We start from the raw sequence: 26,571 nt of genomic DNA on the forward strand, positions 1-26,571 counted from the left end.
AGCCAAAACATCCTCTCTGATCTTGATCAGTTGTGGATCACTCAACTTACCCTCATTGATTCTCTCTAACAGTGTAGACTGTAGCGTAATATTGGCCAACTGGCCCACCAGCAACTCTATACCAGCTCTGGTCATGTCATCTGCTAACTCTCTGGCTATCAGCCTCACACCATAAATCTGTCCCGAACCCTTCCGGCTTAAAGCATCAGCTACCACGTCAGCTTTTCCTAGATGATACAAAATCTCACAATCATAATCTTTTACTAACCCCAGCCAACGCCTTTGTCTCATATTCAAATCCTTCTGCGTGAAGAAGTATTTCAGGCTCTTGTGGTCTGTATAGATCTCACACTTCTTTCCATAAAGATAATGCATCCATATCTTTAAAGCAAAGACCACAGCCGCTAACTCTAAATCATGAGTGGGATATCTCTTTTCATACTCCTTCAACTGACGTGAAGCATAAGCAATTACCTTCTCTGACTGCATCAGAACACAGCCCAAACCCTGATGAGAAGCATCGCAATAAATCACAAACTTCTCCCGATCTGTTGGAAGACTCAGAATCGGAGCTGTAATCAATCTCTGCTTCAGTTCTTGGAAGTTTTTCTCACATTTATCTGACCACACAAATTTCTGACTCTTGTGTGTTAGCTCAGTCAACGAAGTAGCAATTTTTCAGAACCCTTCCACGAAACGCCTATAATAACCTGCCAATCCAAGGAATCTTCTAACCTCAGAAGCATTCTTTGGCCTTGGCCAATCTTTGACTACCTCAATCTTTGCTGGATCTACCTTAATCCCCTCCTTACTGACAATGTGCCCAAGAAAGGATACATGAGATAACTAGAACTCACATTTCTTGAATTTTGCAAACAATCTGTGCTCCCTCAGTCTCTGTAGAACCAACCTCAGATGTTGCTCATGCTTTGACTCAGACTGAGAATAAACCAGGATATCATCATGAAGATGATCACAAACTGATCCAAATAATCCTTGAACACTCTGTTCATCAGATCCATAAAAGTAGCAGGGGCATTAGTTAATCCAAAAGACATAACTAAGAACTCATAATGCCCATACCTGGTACGAAAAGCAGTCTTCGGTATATCTCCCTCCTTGACCCTCAACTGATGATAGCCAAAACGAAGGTCGATCTTTGAGAATACCGTCTTACCATGCAACTGATCAAATAGATAATCTATCCTTGGCAAAGGATACTTATTCTTGATTGTTAGCTTATTTAGTTCTCTGTAATCAATACACAGCCAAAGAGAACCACCCTTCATTTTCACAAACAGAACTGGCGCTCCCCAAGGTGAGAAACTAGGTCTGATAAAACCCAAATCCAACAGCTCTTGCAACTGTACTTTCAATTCTTTCAACGCAGCTGAGGCCATTCTGTAAGGTGCTCTAGACACTGGCTCCGTCCCTGGTGCTAGTTCTATCACGAACTCAATTTCTCTGTGTGGTGGCAACCCTGGCAAATCTTCTGGAAACACATCCAGGAATTCACAAACTAATCTCGTCTCTTCTGGTCTCATTGGCACGACCTGAGTGGTGTCAACCACACTGGCTAAGAATCCAATACAACCTCCTTGCAATAGATCCCTAGCCCTTAATACAGAAATCATTGGTATGTGAGGTCCATGCACAGTTCCAACAAACACAAAAGGATCCTCACCTTCAGGCTCAAAGGTGACCATCTTCCTTCTGCAATCAACGGTTGCCCCATACTTTACCAACCAATCCATACCCAATATCATGTCGAAGTTAGTCATAACTAACTCTATCAAGTCCACTGACAACTCTCTGCCCTCCACTGTCACTGGCAAAGATCTGACCCATCTCCTAGATACCACTAATTCCCCAGTGGGTAACAAAATTCCAAACCCCACAGCATAAAAATCACAAGGTCTACACAGTCTATCAATAATTCTACTAGCAACAAAAGAATGTGTAGCACCAGAATCAATCAAAAAATTATAAGGTGTTCCAGCACTAAGAAGCTGACCTGTAACAACTGAGGGGAAAGCCTCAGCTTCTGCTTATGTCAATGCGAACACTCGAGCTGGGGCCAAGTTGTCCGCTTTTCTGGATTCTTCTCTTCTTTCCTTAGGGAAATCCTTCTTAAGATGACCCACTACTCCACATGAGAAGCAGGCCCTTGCCCTACACTCTCCCAAATAGCGCCTCTTGCATCTAGGGCATTCAGGATAAGACTTCCAGGCTTCATTACCACCTGGACGACCCATTGAAACACCACGGGGCCGCCTATCAGGACCTGGAACTGGGAAGGTGTCAGGAACCTTCCTCTTCTGATCACTGGGGCCTCAACCCTTACTTGAACCCATAAATGGAGGACTTGTCCTCCTAAACTCCTTTATGGCTGCACTATCTCGCCAAATCTTGTTCTCTGCACTCTCAGCTGTGAGTGCCTTCTCAACCACCTGTGCATAGGTAATAACCCCAGCCACAGTGGTAATACGAACATCACGGGCTAATCTGGGCTATAGCCCCTGGAGAAATCTCTCATTCCTGGTCCCATCAGCGGGCACCAGCTCCATGGCAAACTTTGCCAAACGATCAAACTTCAGGGCATACTCAGTCACTGACAAACCTCCTTGTAGTAACCTGATGAACTCCTCAGCCTTTGCTGCCCTGATGGCATCATTATAATATTTCTCGTTAAACAGAGTCTGAAACTCTTCCCAACTCAGGGAATTAACGTTTCTGGTCTGGGTAATAACTTCCTAACAAATTTGGGCATCCTCCCGAAAGATATATGTGGCACAAGCCACCCTCTCATTACCAGTAACCCTCATGAAGTCCAGGATGGTGGTAATCATGCTCATCCACTGCTCATCTTTGGTAGGTACTGCACTGTAACACCCTGGATAACCAAGACTGTTACACTGTGTGTTTTAAGTAATGCAAGACTTGCTAATCAAGTCATTTAGACAAAATGTGAATCCAACATCATCAACGGATTAGGAATAAAAGATTTTGGTTACAAACAGGCTATTTTCATTAAAAATGACAGTTTAATACATGGCAACCTAAAACAGGGTTTAAATGACTTAGTTACAACAAATTCCGAAGGTTATAAGCAATTCAAGCCACTCTAATGGAAAAATATACATTTTAGGTTTCCGTCCCTGTACAATTCCTCGACCGTGGCGGCCGAGCAGCTGACAATGTACACCTCGCCCCCAGAGCTCTCCAACTCATGATTAACTCGGCCTACCCTTGCCTTTACCTGCACCACGTAGCACCCGTGAGCCGAGGCCCAGCAAGAAAGCATGATAGCAAGATCAACATCATTAATCAAATAGTCCACAATGCACAATCAGGAATTCAGCAATTCAGAAAATTTATCCAATCAGGGATAACACTCAGAAAATTAACAGTTTATCATCTAGACAGTCAACCAATCATATCCATAACACAATATTCACGTTCATAATCAACAGTTTATCACATCCATAAAATAATATTCAGGGTCGGCGCCCTTAGGTTGCACCCTCTATTTAACACACTGTCTTCGGCTCACTTGGGCTGCCCCCAGTGTAATACTCACTTACTCCGGCCAGCTTAACTGAGCTTAGTGATAAATAAGCTGCCTCAGCTACCAGTGGCCGAGCCGCGCCCTGTGCGCAAATATTGATTCCGACACTCTTAGGTCGGTTATCGCATGTCCCATGGCATAATAATACCATCTCATGACATGATATACAAATATAGGGAGCTCTTAGTCTCATCGTGTCCACGTGGTTAATCACACTCACATAACAATTCATACAAACATAGGGAACACTTAGTCCCAACCTAACCACATAATCAGGTGCAACTTTCTTACCTTTAGATTTCGCTAGCTCGTTCAAATTGATCCTCAAGCACGATCCCATATGAACCTTAGCGCGTACCTAGTCACAGCCATAGATCAGAATCACTACCAAACTTCAAATCCAAAACCTAGCCTCGGGACCAATCCCGAGACCCCCTGGGAAGCTCTAATTCCACCAAACGGGGTGGTGGAACCAAACCCCAAGCCTCCGGGCAAAAACCCTAAGAAAAAGCTCAAAAACCCCTTCCTGGAGACAGGGTAGCGCTACAACGCTCTAAGGAGGGTGCTATAGCGCTACAAGCAGAACTAAAACACCCAGAAAGCCCTAGCCTAGCGCTACAGCGCTAGTCACAGACCAGCAGCATTTTGTTTTCCCTCTTCGACTTTCCTCGAACCAAAACCCCTTAGAACCCTTCCAACCCTCAATCACTCACCAAATTGAGTCTACCATCACCTATATCTCATCCCATGCAACTCAATAACACAAGACCTAACCACATGCATCATCAAACTAGAAAAACAAACATTGAACCCAGGAACTGAAAGATTCAACCAGAAACTCAGATACTTAGAACATCAAAGCCAGAACTTGTTACCTACTATGGAGGATTCGACCTTAGGTTATTCCTAGCTCCAACCAGCCTCAAGCCCTTCAACTCCTCAGGTTCATATCCCTTTATTCCATCCAAAACTCAAACTTAGAAACCATCACATTAAAACCCAGAAAATCACATCAGGAAACCTTAAAACTTACCTCAGTTGACTGGCTAAATCCTGCTAGTTCTTCTAGCTTCACCAAGGTCCTTAGCCCTAAGCTCCATCTTGAGCTTACTCTGGAATTCCAGCTCCAAAACTCACAAAGAATGGTGCAGAGATGGCCCAGCCGAATGAGAGAGAGAGATAACACTAAGTGTCCTGTTTTTCTTTCTTTCCTTCTTCTTTTCTTTTCCTTAAGTTTCTGAGTTTATCTACAACCTCCACTAATATCATAAAACATAATATAGTCTATCCTTTAATAAGCCAAATGACCACCTTGCCCTCCCAATAATAACTAAACCTTTAAATCATCCTAAGGGCATTTTGGTCATTACTCCCAATTCCCGCTAATTCCCTTAATGTCTTTAATATTTACCGCTTACTTTCCAATACCCAACTAATTACCAATTATATTTCTCCAAATTCCCAAATACATCCCAAAGCTCACCCCGAGCCGAGTATAAATCCCCGCTGTGACTTTCCCGCTATACCGCTTGTTAGGATCGCCTCGAGCCACAAGCTGCCGACATACCCACATAATAATGTGGTCTCAACATTAGTCTACCAATATATGAACAAGTATGCAATTACGCTCTCAATGAGCCAAATTACCAAAATACCCTCACAATAGAGTATATAACCCCATGCATGCCTTTATCATCATATAATAATATGACCCACATAATCATGCATATAATCACATAATAGCATAATAAATCAATTATGGCCCTCCCGGCCTCCTAATCAAGGTCCAAAACCTTATTAGGGAAATTTGGGTCGTTACATGCACTGCCTTCAAAAACTGGAGGTTGCTGCTTCCTGAACCTTTCATAGAGAGGCTCCCATTTATTACCAACCTCAAGTAGCTGCTCAGCTGCTGGCACCGACACAGGAGGTGCCTCTAATACACTGACTACTGCATGAGCTTGTTGTTGTCTCAGGAGGCGGAGTTCTTCTCTCTGTCTTATCACTGTAGCATGTAGATCGTTAAATAACTGCTGCCAATTTGCAGGAGCTGGCTGTGGAATCTGTCCCTGGTCATTGTCTTGACCCTGATTATTATTATTTTGGCCTTGATCACTCTGGCCAGCTGATGTATCTATCTGTCCTGGATTCATTCTTATCAACTTATAACTTGCTGAAACAATAGTCAATACGGCCAGTCAGGTAGTGATAACTAAACCTCTTGCCGCCTTACGGTCCAAGAACAAGCAGATAATTATCATATTCAACAGTCATACAAATATAAAAATAGATACATGATTATAGCATTTAGCACTTAGCACGTATCGCAAAATAATTCACAATCAACAATACTAATAAGTGTGTTCCAGCAATTTCAGTACTATTTAGCACACGGTTGCTGAAGATACAATATTCAGGGCACAGGTTTAACATGGTGTCTCATGTAAACAGGTAAAGCATTTATACTATATTTAAGCAGTTATACATATAACTACATAAATAGTTACCAAACCATGAGTCGAGCTTGTCTTCAGTGGTGAGTGTACATGTCCAGCCAGTCTACAGGAGCCCTAACCTTGGCATGCTCTGATACCAAGTTGTAACGCCCTGGTTACCCCAAAACCGTTACGGTGAACGATGAACCGTGAATTTAACTCGCTACCCGAGTTCCTTGGTTAAAAACGTGCTTCTAGGTGTTACTAACAGGTTAAGGTGGAAAAACAATCAAAAGGAAATGATATATTTTATTTAAAACATAAAACTGTTCATGAGCCCATAAAAACGTAATCAAGTTATTTACAACTCAAAATGGTCATTACAGTTTAAAATTTACAACCCGCTGACCTAAGCGGCAAAAATAAGGTAAACCCCCTAGTTCCTCTAAGAACTCCTTGGTCGTGGTGGTCAAGCGGCTGCAAATGTACACATCACCACCTAAGCTCTCCACTCAAGGCTGGGTGAGCTTTTCTTTCCCTTTATCTGCACCACATAGCACCCATGAGCCAAAGCCCAGCAAGAAAACACAATATTGCATGAATATAATATCAACAATGATCGTAATAATCATTCAGGACTTTCAGTCCAAGATAGAGGAGTGACAATTGTAAAAGTCACTAAAGTGGGTTCTGTTCCCAATAGCCATGTGACGATAAGGTCACTTGGGCTTTACAAATAAGTGATCCTTTCACTAGCTTATCAAGATAGGTGTTTGATGAACTGGTCACCAACATAACCTATCGCATGACCATAGAGTCACAACCATGGGATTCTGCTCCCTAGCCACGTGATAAGCAGTCACTTAGGCCTTTGGCCCTGGCTACGAGTAACTAGTCCTAAACTAGTTAAGCGCTTATAATTTTCATCGACCTTAGGGTCGGTCCAGCATTAATTCTCCTAGAGCCATTCAACGCTGATATCAATTAGATCTAATCTTTTATCAGCTCTGCATTCATGACGCTTATGTCGTTTCTGACTCTCAAGTCAGTAATATGTGACTAGTGTCGACCCTGACTAGTCAGTGCCATACACAAGTAAGCAAGATTTGCTAAGCATTTAATATGCAATCAACATCCACATTTAATAACCAACATGCCTCAACAACAACCATCCATGTCATATACACAGGGTGCAGTTTTCTTACCTCTGATTCGAGCGAGAATGAGTAAAAGAACGACCCTTGAGAACGATCAACTTTTAAGTCCTTTAGCGGTCACCTAGTCATAACCAAATATGGGATTCCATCAATAAAATGAACAACAAAGGTTCCTGAACCAAGAGCTAGCCTCCGAGACATCGAACCCCACTAAACCGGGTAGTAGGAACGATCCCGAGGCCTAAAATTGAGTTCCCATGATCAAAGCACCCATTTGGCCTCAAAAACCTCCATGAGCCGCGGCCCCAAAACTATGAGCCGCGACCCCCAGCCAAACCATGAGCAAGCGCCGCGGCGCCCATTACCTAGTGCCGCATCCCCCAGCACACACAAACCTCACCTCCTTCAGCATCAAGCTTGGGCCGCAATGCCCGAGAACAGGGCCGCGAACCCACCTGGGAAACCTACCATAACTCTATTTTTCCACATTCTAAACCTTCCAAAAACATACCTAAACATCTCCAAATCCAAAAATCAAAGTTCCCAAACTTCCCAATGAGCCAAAATCATCAAATCCCAAGGCTCAAACGAATAAAAAACTCAACGATACACAAAATCCAAATCAAAGCTTAAAAACTCTAAAACTCAAAACTTAAAGCTTGAATTACCTTTGATTGGGTTGTTTCTCGTTAAATCCTTCGGTCAAGAAGCTTCTAATCTTTCCTAGGATCGCTATGCCTCGATCCTCGCTTGATTCCGACTCCTAGAACTCAAGATTTCTTCAAAATTGCCACGAACGGTAAAAGAACTAACAGGAAGAGAGAGAAAGGTGTTTTAACGTACGGTTCCTTCTGATAGACTACTTCAGGCTTAAGTAACCTCAAATAAAACCTAATGCTCGGGGTCCCAAAAACATCCCCGGGGGCAAAATAGTCAAAACTCCCAGAATTTCCTCCTAGTCTCAATAACTCCCAATTTATCATCAAATAACCATTCTCATTATCCAATATCCCAATAATTGACCCCATTATGACAAAACCGCTAATTTTCAACATAGGGCCGTCTCATGTCGAATAGCTCGAATATATCCCCATAATAATGGGATATCATCCATAAATCACAATATGCACCAAAATACCCAAATATGCCCTCAACCGGCCAAATTACCGAAATTCCCAAATAATCAAATGTGGACCCACATGCATGCATTTAACATCATATTATAATATAATTCACATAAACATGCATATAATCCTTTTAATGGCATAATTAAACAATTATGGCCCTCCCGGCCTACTAATCCAGCCATTAAACCGCATTAGGGATTTTGGGGCATTACAGCTCAGCTAGAGGTGCCAAGGATGTAGGCTTTCTTGAGTGTTGTCAAAAGGAATTTCACCTTATCTTGCCACCTAGTGAAATAGGATACATCAAACCTATCCAACCTCAATAGGTATTGGTTCATGATCTTGATGGTCTCACCTTCCATTGAAACAAAAATGGATAAGCTTTTGATTGTTAGAGAATATATTATATTGTACTCGATGGAAATGGTAAAACTAAAATACAACTATAAGCAAAATAATACAAAAGATAAGATGATAGAAAAACAAGTGTTACAACTCTATTGCTCAAAATACAAGTAAATAGAAGGATGTAGAAGAAGAAGATTACAAACTCAAAACAATGATAATACAAGTAAATAAGAACAAGAAGAATAAAAGAACGAAAAGAGCAATGAAAAACACAAACTCTCACACAACCAAAGTGTAGAGTAGTGGGGATCACCAACTTGAACAAATTTCAAAACCCAAAAGCTTATTTCCTCCTATTCTTTAAGCACTAAGGGATCTCTCTAGGAAATAACTCTCTAGAATTATCAAGCCTTTATGGTGTATTTTCCAGCCAAGTCCTTTGTGGATAAAAAATTGTGTGTCTTACAAGTGAGCATTAGGCTCACATTTTAGAGTTTGAGATACCCTTTGAATTTCAAATTCCACCAACCCCCATGGTTGTTACCAATGTTTAATTGAATGTTTATGGAATTAAAATGGAGATTTGGGAGTTACTTGGGATGTTAGAACCGTTCAAATTGGAAAAAACTGAAAAAGCAAATTAGTTGTCAGCCTCACTGGCCGCAGCTAGGACTATCAGTGGCGGCAGCCATTGGCCTTTGTCCCCCAAGCTGCGACCACAGGCTATTTTTAGCACAAAATGTCATTTTTCCAAACCGTTCCAAAACGTCCCAAATCATTTCCCACATGATTTTGTAACATCCAAACACCTAATGAGAGTTAAAAACATGTCTCTAATAGTCATATTTCAAAATGGCTTTGTGAAATCCAATCTCAAATGTGTAACATACAATCTACACATTATTGGGTAATATTTGGGAGTTACAAATTTGTAACTCCAAAATATGTCACATTTGGGCACACACATGTGTCTAATTTTGTGACTCTCAATAATACGTTATAAAGTGTGACAAATCACATTTTGTCACATTATTTAATCTAACATTATATTATATGAAATAATATAACAGAGGGAGAAAAGAGGAACTTATTATGATTAATTTACATTAGGGGTCAGTTTGGTACAGTTGTGCTGTGGGGAAAAGCAGTTGTAGCTATGGTGTGAGGAAAAGCAGCTGCAACTGTCATGCGGGGAAAAGTTGTTGAATGTTTGGTAAATTATAAATTTTAAAATGCTGTGAGTTGGAAAAGTTGTAGGAAGAGTGTTTGGTAAACTATATGATTAAAGTGTTGTTAAATATTAAAAGAATAAAATAGATGTCATATTTATTATATTTTATTAAAATAAATTCACACATATTAAATAGATTACAATATAAATATTGTATTTCCTTAAATATATTACAATTAAAATATGTTTTCGATAAGACACTAATAAAGTGATCAACAACAAAAAATATTATATTATATAATGCACATATAATTGTACATATATATTATAACTAGACTGTGTAGCTAAAATTCTAATTATAATGATCGTAGTATAATAATATCCTCATAATATAATCAAAAATATATTTAAGTTATGTAAAGCTCTCACTTTTTATGTTTTTAATTACATATTTGATAAATTGTAAATTAAAAATACTATGGGATGCAAAAATAATGTTATAGTGTATAATAAAATCTATATTAAACATTTTAAAAAAAATATATCTCTATATTCATGTGATTTGTTAATATAAAATTATTAAAATAAAAAATATATTTAAAATGAACAAAAAAAATATTTAAAATTTAAATATTGTTTATGTTATTATCATTTTAATTTATTCTACATATTTTAATTTGGATTAATATATAATAAATAAGTAAATATATTTAAATAAAAAAACATATTTATTGTAGAGTTTTTTTCAAAATGCAGTTTTTAAAAAAGCTAAAAGTTGAGTTGTGTCAGCTTTAACTTTTAGCTGTAACTTTTGGATAAATTATTCACTAAGCTGTTTTATGACTGTTTACTAAACACTTTTATTGCACAAATTTTTCAGACAGCAACTTCTAGCTTTCCTAGAAATTGTACCAAACTGGCCCTTAAAGCGAATTAACTTTCTTTGCCTCTTCTTTAATCGATTTTGTCTTTACAAGCGGAGAAGCATTTAATCGTAATATCACTTCCACTGTTGCCATCTCCTACTATGCTTTTATGACATATTTATTAATGAGTAATGAGAATCACATGTGTTGTAATTATTCATTCAATTTTTTTTACTTTTATTTAGCAGTAAGAATATTTTGTGGTGCCCATATGAATTTGGGAAAAAAAAAAATAAGAATACTTTTCCTCTCATTTTCTTAAGTAATGATGTTACAGGTAATGAATTTTTATTTTTATTATTAAAATTAAAAAACAAATTTACCCTTAAAAATTTTCTATTTAAAAAATATACATTTAATATAAAGATAAATTTAGTCAAATTAAAGCTTTCAGGTAACATTTCCTATGTAAATAAAATAAAAGATTTATAATTTCCTTTCTAGTTAATTTTGTAAATAACATAATAAAATAATTATTCTGATTTTGAATATGATAAAATGCAACATTTTGTGTTTCTGTTAATATTAATCTATATTAAAAGAAACTTTCTAGAGACCAAAACTTTGGGTCTTATATTATCTAATACCCTTTGAAATCGTATTCATACAAATTTTGTCAATAATATATCTCTTCTATATAAAAAGTGTAGATAACGAAAATTCTTGGTTTTAACGCTTTATTATTATTTTTTTGTTAACTTTAATAGAATATTTTTATATTAAACGGAATATTCTTATATTTAACGGTAGATTCTTAAATAAAATTAAATAAATTAAAATATGATATTTTTGAGATATTTTACAATGATAATTATTTAAAAATAATAAAATTATATATTTTATAACTTAAATAAAATTTAATTAAACTTAAACTTAATATTATATTAAACACATAATATATAATCTTTTGTTGTCACTGCCAAATTCAAAAACTAGAACAAACATAAACTTAAAAAAAAATTAATTATAACAGGATATTTTTTAAGATGTTTTATGATAATTTAAATAATTGAATCATATTTATTTAAAAATAAGAAATGTATACATATCATTTTTTTATTTTATAAATTTGTGTGATAATTTATTTTTTATCAAGTAATTGAAGCTATTTTTCTTCATCAAATTCACCAAAGGACATTGTGAGATACATTAGAAACTAAAAATAGTTTATGTATGTATACTACTGTCTACACTATAATTTTTTCTATTCTTATTTTATTTTTATTATTAATTTCTTTTTATATATTATTGTAGTCATATAAATATATATATGTCAACGTTGTGTTTAGATGTCATATATGTAGAGATTATTGATACAAATATTTATATATACTATAGAACTATAATTCATTCTATTATATATATTATAAATAGTGAACTAATTTTTATTAAAATTATAGACAATGTTTACAACTTTAAAACTAAGCAAACGTGTAATGATGCACGTTGTTTCTACCTAGTATATATATATTTATCAAGATTGAGATAATGTACAATTTTGAACTGATTTATAGTATACAAAGTATTAAATTATATTAGGTAAAAAACATGGTATTAAGTTTGTTCTATAATAAATTACATGATACAAAAATAGTATAGGGTGGTTCTCATGTGTTGGCGACCAAAACGCCACTAAGTACGAGTGTTTTCATTGTATTCGAACACGTGCACCATTAAGTAAATTTGGAGGTGTTATATTATTTTTAAATAATATAATATTAGATTAAATAATGTGATAAAATGTGATTTGTTACACATTGTAATATATTATTGAGAGTTACAAAATTAGATACATGTGTGTGCCCAAATGTAACATATTTTTGAGTTACAAAATCAGTTACAAATTTGTAACTCTCAAATATTACCCAATAATGTGTAGATTGAGAGTTACACATTTGAGTTTGAATTTCATAGAGTCATTATGTAATATGGTTGTTGAAGACATGTTTTTAACTCTCATTCGGTGTATGGAGGTTAAAAAATCACGTGGGAAATGATTTGTGATGTTTTGGAAAAATTGAATTTTCGGAGGCTAAAATTATCTGTGGCCGCAGCCACTGATTATCCCTGGCCGCGACTTGGGGACAGAGACTAGTAGCCGTGACTAGGAACATCTCTGGCTGCGACCAAAGACGCTGGAAGCCAACTTCAACTTCTTTTTTCCATCTTGAACGATTCTAACACCTCATATAACTTTCAAAACTCATTTTTCATTCCTTAAACATCAAATTTAAACATTGGTAATAGTCATGGGGTTAATGGAATTTGAAATTCAAATGGTGTCTCAAAACTCTATAAGTAGGAACGTATTGCTCACTTGTAAGACACACAATTTTCTATCCACAAAGCAATTGGCTATAAAATACACCATAGATACTTGATTATTCTAGAGAGCTATTTCCATTTGTGAGAGTTCCCTTAGTGCTTGAGATATGGGAAAATAAGCTTTTAGACAAAAGTTGTAAAACTTGTTCAAGTTGATGATCCTCAATGCTCTTCACTTTGGTTATGTGAGTAAGAGAGCTTTTTTTCTTGTTCTTGTTCTTTATTATTTCTTCTATTGTTCTTTTGTCATCTTTCTTCTATTTCCTCTTTATATTTAGTTGTATATTTTTTCACATCTTTTGTTTTATTACTTCTAGTTTATTTGTAACTTTTGTCATAGAGTTGTTATTTCTTCTACTATCTTCATCTTCCCATTTCTATATTTATTTTTGTAAACTTACTTAATCATCATCTTGTCATTTGTATTCTCTTACTTAGAGTTGTAATAGTCTTACTATTTTTCAGTGAAGCAATATTATTATCTCTATGGGATTGTTACAATGGAAAATCTGTGTAGATTGAACAGAGTGGAAAGACACCATCGTCGGAGAAGAGAGGGAAGGGCTTTTTTTGTTTTCAAAATTAAATACGGGTGGCAACCTAGTGAAGAGCCATGTAGGATTTTAAAAAGGGACATTGACAGCGATAATACCAAATTTTTTTCAAAAGTTGCACTTTAATACCCAAATCTATTTTTTTGTGGTAATAATATTTAAATCTATAATTTTGGTGCATACGTTAGTAGTCATCGTTAACTGCCCGTTAAATATCAATGACACATTTTTATCAGTTTAATTGGTGGCGATAACACCTAAATCTTTTTAAAAGTTACACTTTAATACCTTCTTTTTTTTTGCGATAATACCTAAATCTATAATTTTGGTGCAACTGTTAGTACTCATCGTTAACTGCCCATTAAGTATCCACGTGGCACATATGAATTTTAGACTAAATTATTTAAATTCTTCAAATATTATAAAAATTATTTTAAATTTTAAAAATTCCAAAATATTCTTAAAAGTTAATTAATAATATGGATTTTGGAATGATTTTGAGTTTCAATTTTATATTTGGGTTTTTTCGAATTTGTAAATTTTATTTTTATTAATTAGTTTCTAATAATCTTTTAAATTTTAAAATGAGTTTTATAGTATTTAAACAATTTAGGGATATTAGCGGCGATAATATCCAAATCATTTATAAATTTACATTTTAATACCTAAATTTATGAGTATAAAAATGTGCCACGTAGATACTTAATGGACAGTTAACGGTGAATACTAACAGTTGCACCAAAATTGTAGATTTATGTATTATTACCGTAAAAAAAAATGGTATTAAAGTATAACTTTTAAAAAAATTGAGAATTATCACCGCAAAAAACACTCTTAAAAATGTCACTATGATGCTGACATTTTCAGCGCCAACACCTAAGAATTCTCCAATAGTATAATCACTTTATAAAAAAGTACATTTTTACGGTTATTTTTCTTTAAAAAAAGTTGTAGTTTTATAATATATAAAAAATACTTTCAGGACAGTAAAGAAATTGTAAAAACATTAAAAAGTAAGTAATTTTTTTTTTTGAAAAAAAATCTCTTAATTTGATCATTAATTAGGCAATTCACATTACCATTTCTTCTAAACAAATAATGACATAATATAAACATGAAATTATCTTTTACATTTTTTTTCTTCTAATTAACTAGAATCGTTAGTAACTACTTTGTTTCTTAATACGCTGTAATAAAATTCTAAAACAGGGAGAAAAAGAAGACATTTTTAGTGCATAATTATCAAAAACCGTATAAAAGTACGTATTTTTCACATTTTAGGTAGCTTCTCCCATTTTTTAGTGCCGCAAAGGCAAAATCAAACCGAAGAGAAGAAAAAGTATGGCGATGATACAGTGGTGCGGCGCCATAGCCAGGCGAATGGTGATGACGGAGGTTCGAAGACCTCCATTTATGGCGCCATCATCAATGTCATTCTCGGCAGCCGCAGGTGCGTCGGCCGGCGGGATAGGGGTTCCGATCCTGTGCGGACGAGGGGACAAGAAGACGAAGAAGGGCAAGAGGTTCAAGGGATCGTACGGGAACTCTAGACCCAAGAAGGAGAAGAAGATCGAGCGTATTAAAGACAAGGTTGAGGTCCCCAGGTCCACTCCTTGGCCTCTCCCTTTCAAGCTTATCTAGAAACTCTTTCCCTCTTTCTCTCTCTCTCTCTCTCTTTCTCTGTGTTAGGTTATAGCTCAAGTTTATTTGATTGGAGGTTCTAGGGTTTAAGGGTTTTGTGGGTTGAAAATGTGTACATTTTTTAAGTTGAATGAGTAAAAGCCCTGTGATTTTGTTTGTGTATCAACTAGGGTTTTGGTTCAGCATTTTGGGGTTTTGCATTTGGATAAGTTATGATGATGCTCTGTGTGATTGCTTACAATCGAAATGTAGGATGAACAATCAAATAATCTCAGAAATTATTTCTTTTTGACATTTTTTGGGTGCTTGAACTTCATCTCCTTGCTTTTCCTTTGAGTCTTTGAATTCCTCTTTTTTGAATCTAATGAATAAGCTTCTTACTTTTATAAATTTATCATTGTCGAATAGAATGTGAAATTTTGTAATGAAGAAAATATTAATTGGTGAAAATCCCATGTTGTCATTTACATTGTTAGTTCCATCTTTCAGTATTAAAAGAGTTTATGTAGAATCAAATGGTCTCATCATTGCTGCATTCTAATTTGAATAAGCGCATGGTGTTGAGATCCTCTTATTAATTTTTATTTTTATATTTTCAACTTCTTCCTACTAGGCACAAGAATATATATATTGATATGTGAAATTGGTACAAACTAGTGCAAGAATAGGAGGAACGTTGATGAGCTGAGTAGATAACAACCGTGCTCCAAATTAGTGAAGAATAGGAAATCTTTCATTGCTTTTGCTCATCTGAGCCCTGAACCACCATGATATTGTTTCATTGACATGGACTAAGTACAATCATAGGCTTAAAGTGGATATTTGTGTAGATGAACAAATCCTTATAGGTTCATTACATTACTCTATGTTGCAAACCTTAGCATTTGTTGCATGCTCCTTTGGTTATTGATCCTAGTTCCTAGGTGTCTGTCCAGCATTTAATTTAGTTTATCCCAATTCTGGAGGAAGTTAGTGATTTCTCATTTATATTATGTTTATGGGTGTCTGTTCTTCTATCGAGAACAATTAGTCAATAGAATCACCAGTCCTAGGCATTAGACAAAGGGATCAAGTATTCTTAGAATTGGTATAAATGATTTATTATTTTCTTTTTGCACCTGCAAGCCTTAGATATGCTTTATCTGCTTCATTGTAAGTGAGATTTGAAGATTTAAGATCTCATACTAATCAGGAAAAACACAACAATGGACACCTTATGTGATGTGTCATAATAGTTTTTAAACAGAAATTTTTGTCTCTGTCTTGTTATCTTCATGAACTGTGAATCCTTTCTTGCTTCTCAATAGCAACTTCACTGTCAGGGATAGTGCTAGATCTGCAATTATGGCTAGACCAATGATAATATAGACTGAACCAAACACAATAGTAACTATGCCAATTGGAAATATTAGGGGATAGTACTTGTCGTCTCTCCTTGGCTCTGTTGTAAGCCTATAGCCCGTGTAAGAGGCCCATACGAGCATGAACATTGTCATCAAGGTCACCATTATTCGTACAATAATTGTGCGGAGTGGCTTCCTCTCTTCTTCATCTGCTTCATTATTATATAACCTAAGTGAGATTGATGTTATTTATTGAAAAAAAAATCTCATCTTGAAGTAAAAAAACAGCTATGTATTTAGGGAAGAAAGAAAATTGCTGGTGCATGAAAATTTTGAGGAGCTCTTAGTCCTTGTAGATTGGTTATGGTTTTTAAAAAGATTATTTTATAGCTTAATATTCTATACGTACGTGTATTCAGTCAAATTATAGCTATAAGATTCAATACAAATCATGTGTAAATGGTCAATTATTGCTTAATGGATCTTATGCAATAATGATAGTTTAATGGTAACCACCACTAGTTTTGGACCCTCCCAATTCTTCAGATTACTTATGTCTTAGCTTTGGAACAGTTTAAGTTAAACTGGCAAAGGTTTAGTTTTCCACCAACCTATCTTTCTCTGAAAAGTTTCTCATTATGGAATAAGATTTCAATTGATTTAGAATTAAAAACAATAAATTGCAAAGAATTACTTGAGCAAATGGCTGCCTGAACCAGATATCCTTTCTATCAGAACCCTATAGTTCAAATCTAAAGGCATCAGGTACTAGGAAATTTTTACTGAATGTGTTGCTAAGACTAGCAAAACAATGTTCTTTAGTTTTAATACCTGTATAGATGCCTGTAACTTCATGTCTCTGCAACTGTTCAGACATTTTGAGAAACAGATTTATCAGTACGGGAAGGCCAAGAGCGACGAACAGGACACCGAAGAGTAAAGTCACTACACCAATATGAAAGCCCCAGTTCCTTCCACTACTTTCTGCATTCACCCCAGTTGCAACTCCGAAACCCAAACGAATGACGCAGAAGAGCAGGAAAATGGAGAGGAGAGATACTACTATTCGTGTAGGTGTTAGGCGAAAAATCTTGGCATCTGGATCCATCTTCTTCACCGTTGCATCTGCTTCTTCATCCATCCCTGGTAGACTTTCAGAGAGAAACTATGGGAGATGAGTGAAATTTGTGATAGGGGCAAAGCTAAGGTAAGTTGATGAATTCGGGAAAGGGGATTTAAGTAAATTGCAAGAAAATCAAGAGACTGTCTCAAATTTCTTTCCTTCAATTACTATAGTATTAATGGATAAAATATATGTATAAGGTCATGAATTGAGGGGCTCACTCAATCTAGGTGGGTTTTTCATGGTTTGTCCATTAGATTACATGCTTTTGCATTTTGGGGCTTTAAGTCAGCCAGTGATCTCTCTCACCTCTAGAGTGTGACCTAACAAATTGAGATCATGTACCTGAGTAGCTCTCTCTCTCTCTCTCTCTGCGTGACACACCAACAAATGTATAGTGTTTTTCGTTGTATTTTTGCTCTTTTCTGATGAGAATCTCTCTCAGCTTGCGTGACCCAACAAGTTGTGTGACTTGTGTCCTGGGTTTGTGGGTGAAAATGATATTCCTTGTGGTGCAGGAACACCTCTTTTGGAGGTGACTAGAGGCTATTTGTTGACATTTGTTTGTTACTCGAATGAAATCAATTTAATTCCTATAAAATGACTTCGCAGATCAAACCATTTCTTTTCTTCTGTTTTCTTTATAAGAGTGCGCAATTGAATTTTTTGAACCATTTCTGCTGTACAGTCTTAGAGGTTACACACGGCCAAATATATTTGACTCCTTGACTCATCAGGTAGGCACCCATTAACGAATGTTACGTTTGTTCAGTATTACTTAGTAAATTTATTAATTATTTTTATTAATTTTTTATAATAAATAGTATTATATATATATATATATGAAAGAATGATATAAACATATTAAAAGAAAAATTAAATTAAGCAAAAATATTGTTTATAATTTTTTTAAAATAAAATAAATAACATGATAATTTTTTAGATCACAAACTACTTTATTTAAAATATAAAATATTCATGATATTATTCAAAACACACATGAGAAGAAGCTTGTTTATTCTTAATAGAAGGAAATGTTATTATAATTTCTTATGTAGTTATACATAGAGGTATTCACTGGATCACATCTAATGTATTTAGGCTTGTCCAATCTGATCCAATTATCAATTGGATGTTGGATTTTTACAATCGATCTAATACAATTAACTTGTTTCAACCTATCCGATCAAATTATTCGTTGGATTGGATCAGTTTTATCAATTGGATATGTCTCCTTACTTATGTATTTGATCAGATTGGATCCATTCAATTATTTGAGCATTTATTTAGCTTAATTTGTTCAAATAATTCATAATATTTTGTTCAAAATGATACAACACTATACAAATACAACATAAATTATAAGCATAATCATAAATAAATATATATTTAAAATATATATATAATTGTATCGATTCAGTTTTATTAGATTTTTGCATATAACATCCAACAATCGATATGATCCGATTTAGATCTTTAAAATATAATCTGATCTGATCAAATCATAATTGGATATCTAATTTTTGGCAGTCGGTTGTAATTAGGTCGATCAGTTCTAATTGGATTGGATGATTTTTTTGCATCCTCCCATTTTACTGTCATATGATTTGTTCACATACTATATATAATGTATTGCTATTTAATATGAATATATATATATATATTTGTATAAATTAAAAAAGTAATAAAAAAAATAACATGTTTCTTTTTAAATATAAATTATAAAGATTTTAATAAAAATTAAAATCATGTATTGTATATTATTATAATAATTTTATTTATATAATTATTAAATATTAGTGTTGTATTATATATTAATAAAACAATGATATTTTATAATATTTAAATTTATATTGATATAATTAATAAATATTTATTTTTTAAAACCGATATTTTCTTAAATATTTATAATTTTCTGTTAAAACCAAGAAAAGTTTTAAATACACATTCCTCCATCACGTAATTAGTCATCCTTATAAGGCACTGCATCATTGGATGGATGCGTATTAAAGAGGTGTGGATTATTCGAAGCTTGAGATGAGTGCATGCTTCTTTTTCTTTCTATTTAGCCTGATATAACCAAATATATATATATATATATATATGTTTTTAAACATGGTTTCTTGTCTTTGGCATACAATTTTGGTGCTGTCTTGCATTACCTTCATATGATTCAAAGTTTCATTTCTATTAAACACCATCTTTGCCCAACATTTTCTACCCACGGTAAAACAAGACAATTGAGTAAACTTTAATAGAGTATCAAGGATTTAAGGCGCATATTTAAAGTTGTCTTAAGCCAAAAAAGAAAATGCAATTTATTTATTTGGAAACAAACAAAGGAGTGAACTTAAAAAGCATTCATGGTTAATTCAACCATCTTTGCATCATGCCGCACAGTCAAATTTGTTTCTGTAACAAAATCATCCAACAGATCATGTACCAAAATACATAATAACAACTAAGCATCTCAGCACTTCGAGAGTTTTCAAAGCAACAATTTGTTCACAAACACATCAAAGATGCTGGCTCCAACATTATCTTCAAAATTATCTGCCACTGGTCATCATAATCTACGTGACAAACAATTTTAGAATAAACATCAAAAGAAAAGTCATTTTATGAATCTTTTATTTAGACATTCATTACTTTTCACAGCCATTTGAGTGCCTATAGCTATATAAATAAAAAGTGGTAAGAATCCATCGCCTTGTTCATTTAATAATTAGCCAACAATATCCATGAAAAAGTGGTTGAGATCCATAAGTTGCTCGCCTTTATTTATTTCGATAGAAAACTAGCAAGGTTTAGTCATTGTCTTCTTTGCCATAGTTGTATACTATCTCAATCTGCACAAAAATGTACCAGAATGGGTATGAATTATTACAACACACCAAAAGGCTAATTCAAATCCAGGACCAAAAACAACACAAGTAGCATAATATTGTAAATTCAATATAGGGGGCATGATCCCTTTTATGACTATCAAGAAATAAAGTGAAAATAAATCAATCTACTTAAAAATATCTATATAGGCCAATAAAACTCGTGTGTTCAATTATTACTAGCAACACCATTCTCTTTTCCCGAAGATTTGTTTAATAATGAAAAAGTCTATCCACATAAGAGAAGACAGAAAATATGACACTTAATGTCCATTTCTAAGTACTTTCAAACCAATAGAAGAAAAAGTGGGTTTATCTGTCACTTACGCACCTAACTAACATGAAGCTGTAATATTTTTCCCTAAAAATAATAATATAAAAGGAGAAAAGATATCAAGCATTTTATCCATTTTCACCTTGCTCCGCCCTTTCAGGAAGAAAAAAAATTCATAACTCTATTTCAAGAGATCAAATCCAATATCAAATGTTGACAAGCAAGTTTAAAGTAATAAACAGCAAAAAAAAAAAATGCTGAGTGAAAAACACATAATGAATCACATTAAATAACTTACCCCTGAAGGTGGAGTTGGGTTTCGAGTAAACTTACTGCCACCAGGAGCCCAAGGCACTGCACAGAGTAGTAAATAGTTAACATCACACGCACGGAACAGAACACACTAGTGTTACTATGAAGCATTGAAATGTCCTCAGTCTCATCGAAAAACTAGGTATATCAATGTTCTTATGATATTCTACATACAGACAAACTATAAAGAAAAAGGAAAGTGCAACTACAGAAAGATTCACATACAACTAGGTATATCAATTTTCTTATGACATTATACAGAGTCTACAGACAACCTATAAAAAAGAAAAAGGAAAGTTCAACTATAGAAAGATTCACATACACAAGTTCGCACTAAAACATCTAGGGACAAGAGGTCCCTGAACTCCGAACACTTCACAAAAAAATAGCTCCACGCCCTCACTAAATCTGACATCAATACATTTTCAAACTCATTGACATCAAACACTCATAAAGTCACCAATTATATAATGCTATCCCACAAAACAAAATATTTTCTTGCTTATCCTAACAAATTATTCAATTTCTTTCCAACCACAAAGACCAGAAGACTGCTAAACAAAGTTGAGTTCAACAACTTGCAGCTTCTACCATTGGTGTTACTGCAGGGTCACAAGTCCCTCCCTCCAAAACATAACAACACAGCATCTCTGAAACACCCAACAGACCTTTAATTCATTTAACAATCTGCACCAAAGTCTTCTAGAAAAACGCAATGCAAAAATAATCACAACATCAGCAGGGAGCTAAAACACTTTTAGGATTTCTTCTTTGCATCCTATCATGTATTCAAAATCCCCAGAGAAAGCAACCAATCAAACACTTCCAATTTTGGCAGAGCAATTGCTTTCCATGTTAAAACAAATGGCTGAAGGAGGCTGATTATAAATACTCATCAAGTGAAGATGAAACAGTATGGGATATATATGAGAATAACATATGTCCAAAACTTACAATGTGAAAAAGTTCGATAAAGTCAAACACATTCTGATGTTAATTTTGTCGAACAATGACATTCAAGGAAATAAAACTACCAACTACCACTGCTGGGGTGCTAATCTTGTATGAGCTCAAAGAAATGGACAATTTAAGTTTCGCTAGTACTCTTATAGAAAAAAATCTAAAATTGCTAACTAGTCTTACTTTTAATAAAATAATTCATAAAGAACCCAAGCATATTGAGTATTCGTTTGCATTGCAAGCAGACTTGGTCAGTTGGTCTCATTTTATACACAACTACTTGTGTTGGGTATGAATACGGGGGTGGGAAATGGATGGTAATGAATGAACGATCAATATGAACTAAAATAATAATTGTGATTGAAGTCAAAAAAAAAAATCCAGACCTCCAATCAAGAGACAAGTTTATAACCTAAATCTCAGTACAATTCAAATCCAAATCTGTGCAAAATACACATTTAATATTGCTTCAATTCTATTACGAATCTTACCAATATAAGGATCAGGGTGCCGCCACTTATTATAAGACGCTTCCCCATCAGCTATTAGTCTATCAATTGTATCAGGATCTTCCTGTACGTCCAGTGATACATAGATTCAATCAGCAAACAGACTAACAAAGAAACAATATAAAGAATGCAATCATTAGTAAATATTTCAATTGACTAATTACTGATGCATATCATCACTTAAGTATTGCCGTCATTGTTTTGTTACCACCATCATACATGAAACTTGTTAAGCTAAATGAAAAAAGAATGAAAGACTACAAGTGAGCAAGTAGCACCATCTTATTCTTAGTAAATAAAATCACAATAAGATCATAATGTCAAGAACTAAAAATGGTCCATCTCCATACACAAGTGCTGATACTTTCAGATGTTTTGCTTATCCCAACTAAAATTGAATGAAAAAATGATTAATGTCTGCCAACCAACCAAAATCACCGCATCAATTAGCTTTTTTCCAAGTTTAGAGAATTTACTGTAGGAAGGTTTGAATAACATGGTAAACCTAGCACAACACTTCACTATACAAAATGAATAAAATGTTTGGCAGTAAATTTACAAAATAGAGAAAGTTCCTTCCTATATTCAAGACGAGATTTTCAAACCAAAATCAAACAGACTGCAAAAAAAAAAAAAGTTTACACATTCCGTTCAGTTTCATCTAATAATCAAATTTTGATAAGCTGCAACCAAAAAATTCCCCCAAATTCATATCTCCCTAACTAAAGCACTACAATATGAAGTTCAACAATCAATCAAATGCCTCATACCCAGATTTCAATACTCCAACTTGGATTCATTTCACAACTCAAATTCAATTTTTTTTTTAAAAGGACAATGTAGAACAAAGAACAATGCAAACCAAAATCAGAAATTAAAAGAGGGAAAAGGGAGAACGAACCACATTCTTGTTGGCCTCAAACCTTTCACGGAGCTCTGAAGCCTGAAATTTCATAATATTAAAAAAAATCAAATGAGAAATTGAAAGGATCGAAGTGGAGATTGAGAAAAAGGGGAAAAATTGGGTTTTGAAGTGGCGACGAGTACGGTACATCTTGGTAGAAGAGGTGGCGATGAACAGCCCAGTTGAGAGTGTCTTTGAGGGCTCTCCGGTAGAGGATCCGAACCCTCTCCCTCTGAGCTGCTCTCCGAGCTACGTACCCGCCGCTAGTCCACAGTGCGCTCATCTCTCTGAGTCTCTCTCTACCCTTGTTGGTTCTTTCTCTCTCTAGTCTCAACTACAAAGGTTGGGACTTTGGGACATACAAAAAACAGTACAATTGCATTTCCATTGACCAAAAATGGGAATTATCAAAACGACACCGTCCATACAAGTTTTCTTTTTTTTTTTAAAAAAAAAAACAATCTTTTATTATAAAATTTGCCAAAAAAATCTTTATAATCTGAGATAATTGCAACAAAATTACCTATTTTTTTAAGGGTAAGTGGCACTCAATATTTTTAACGATTAAAAAATATATATTGAATTTAAAATAAGAAAATTAATTTTTAAAATATATATTAAAATATTTAACATATTTAATAAAAATAAATGTAATTAATCTATTCATTTTCAAATAAAGTTCCCACAAAAAAAAAGTTAAATAGCCATAACTAAACCTAAATCATATTACTAAATTAAAAGACCAAAACCTAAAGTGAAATAAGTTATGGAAAGTATGTACAACATTATTCACTATAAATATTTGATAAATCAATGTAAATAGAAGGCTTCAATTTATGTACTATCACTTTGCCGAATTGTAATAAGAAAATAGATTTAGAAGGAAACTCATTAAACTCATGTTTAAGTGGCCCTAAGTTGTATTTGTTAGTTATTTTATATCAATATCATATGTTATTTAACAAATATTGTGAGAAGTGGAGATGAAGAAAGCACAAATATAATAAAATAAAATGCATGTATTATAAATACACAAAACCAGTCTAGTGTTCCATAGTACTGTCTCCTTGAACCAATTACGCCTCCTCACCGGGTATTAGAGGATTGCTAACGGCGTTTGTCTCCCAGTTTTAAAACAGTCTATGAACGACAGCTAGCACTTTGCTTTTACTCACAATGAATTGACCAATATATAAGAATACCACCAAGATCTGATTGAGGACTAAGACAGTTTCGACGCCAGATGATATGAACTCAAAGGAGATTTAACCAAGAATCAAGATAATTTTGACCAAGAGAGATTTTTTAATGGTATGTAAAACAATGAGGTGAAACCCTTTATTTATAGCCTTCAAAGGGGACTCATGCGCACAAGAGAGAACTTCCTTGCTTATCAACTTACCAAGATGAAGATATGGAATTATGTACATACCCCTTTGAAAGGGTACTCAAATTTCCAAGTGGGACCTTGCATATCCACTATTTTTCCTATTCAAAGATCAACCCATTGTTTTCACATCGAGAATTATTTGCAGATGAAGAGAAGTCAAAGTGGCTTCTTACTTACCAATCATATTTTCCTACATCTATACATAAACGCTGGTTTTTAAAAAATACGCAAGAAAAGTACTTCAAATTTTCGATTTATTGCCATAGATGGCTTAGAACCAATAGTTCATTATCTAATGGATTTTTCCATTTTAATACTTCATCTGAGAGTTTTCAGTACTTATCAAAGTTGTTCCTATCGAACAGAACGCTATTGGATCAAATGACAAAGACATTGTTGAGAAAAATATGGCTTTTCCCAGATGAAATGGTTGTTGATGTCTGCTACGGGACTAACACAAATTCTATTATTTTCCTTACTTTAGGTGACAACTGATCATTCACCAGATAACCATTTTGAACATATTAATACTTGATTTTTATGTACTTATAAAGGAGAACATAAATCTCCAAAGACATCTCATTGATAACAAGTAAATTTTGTATGAATTTATCATTTTCATTGAATTTTGTATTTTTTAAGGTGAATAATATATATTATCTCTGACACTAAAGTGTGCTACTTAACCTAAAAAGTTGTATAAGAAAAAGGACATTTGCGGCAAAACTCCTATTTTTTTGCCATTGTTACACATATTTCCCCAATCAAAATCTTGACCACGATAATACTTTATGTTAGTGCTTTGTTGCAACCATGCCCTTTTGGATGTTAAATGCTAACAAGATTTCTTAAGTGTCCATTTGGACACACGTGTCAACACTCTAATAGATATATGTTAAATAAATTATTAAATATTTAAAATAAATTTTAAACTAAATTAATTAAAACATGATAAATAATTTAAAATATTAAAAATAAATAAATTATTTCTAACATATATATATTTAAAAATGTAGTTTTAAACAAAATTCCAAAAGAAAAAAAGGAAAAAAAAATTCCACTCACGATCTTCCTCTCGTCCCCTCACTCTTATAACTTCCCAAACCCCTATCTGGGTTTGAAAATCTTGCAAACCCAGATGACACATAAAGAGATTTGATGACGTGAAGAGCTCAAGCGACCCGACAGCAGCCCAAGCGACGTTGTGAGTCCGTCCATGCCAAAAATTACCAGCCTCTGTTCAAATGGGTCTCCTTCACAGCGAGACCTCCGGTGGTAGCAAGGATCGAGCTCCATCATTTTTTAATTAGTTAAATTTAATTTTAAAATTTATTTAACATGTGGCCCAATAGATATTGCCACGTGTGTGCTAATTGATACTTAAAATATCTCGTTGCAACAAAACACCAACGAAAGGTATTATCATCGTCAAAATTTTTAATTAGGGGCATATATATGTAATTGTGGCTTTGCTATATATATCTCTAGAAAATAAAGTTTAACTTGAACAACTTTAAATTCTAGAATAATTATATATTTTTTAAATATATCATTTTATATAATTTTTTTATATATAAATATGTTATATTTTGCACCCAATGACAAATGAATTATATTAC

The 26,571-nt window shown here is 34.2% G+C and overlaps 3 protein-coding genes across 4 annotated transcripts; 1 reads left to right on the plus strand and 2 right to left on the minus strand.

Annotated features, from left to right (window-relative positions):
• Nucleotides 1-14,888: 14,888 nt before the first annotated feature.
• Nucleotides 14,889-15,546, plus strand: LOC133781831 (small ribosomal subunit protein bTHXm). The gene has a single exon (XM_062220919.1). It carries the CDS (start codon nt 14,953-14,955, stop codon nt 15,250-15,252), a length of 300 nt encoding a protein of 99 aa, XP_062076903.1. The 5' UTR covers nt 14,889-14,952; the 3' UTR covers nt 15,253-15,546.
• Nucleotides 15,547-16,409: 863 nt separating this feature from the next.
• On the minus strand, nt 16,410-17,736 carry LOC133784812 (uncharacterized). Its single transcript, XM_062224084.1, has 2 exons — nt 17,427-17,736; nt 16,410-16,804 (listed from the first exon to the last, which is right to left on the minus strand). The coding sequence occupies exons 1-2, from the start codon at nt 17,734-17,736 to the stop codon at nt 16,491-16,493; spliced, it is 624 nt and encodes a 207-aa protein (XP_062080068.1). The 3' UTR covers nt 16,410-16,490.
• A 2,283-nt stretch (nt 17,737-20,019) lies between these two features.
• Nucleotides 20,020-23,917, minus strand: LOC133781832 (NADH dehydrogenase [ubiquinone] 1 beta subcomplex subunit 9). Of its 2 annotated transcripts, XM_062220921.1 has the most exons (6): nt 23,711-23,917; nt 23,560-23,601; nt 22,641-22,722; nt 21,176-21,231; nt 20,494-20,567; nt 20,020-20,291 (listed from the first exon to the last, which is right to left on the minus strand). In XM_062220921.1, exons 1-5 carry the CDS (start codon nt 23,843-23,845, stop codon nt 20,526-20,528), a joined length of 357 nt encoding a protein of 118 aa, XP_062076905.1. In that variant the 5' UTR covers nt 23,846-23,917; the 3' UTR covers nt 20,020-20,291; nt 20,494-20,525. The 2 variants fall into 2 exon arrangements, with proteins under 2 accessions (XP_062076905.1, XP_062076904.1); XM_062220920.1 differs by having other exon boundaries at nt 20,020-20,567; nt 23,711-23,916.
• Between the last annotated feature and the right edge of the window lie 2,654 nt (nt 23,918-26,571).

This window comes from Humulus lupulus, chromosome 6 (genome assembly GCF_963169125.1).
Source record: "Humulus lupulus chromosome 6, drHumLupu1.1, whole genome shotgun sequence".
Taxonomy (NCBI): Eukaryota; Viridiplantae; Streptophyta; class Magnoliopsida; order Rosales; family Cannabaceae; genus Humulus; species Humulus lupulus.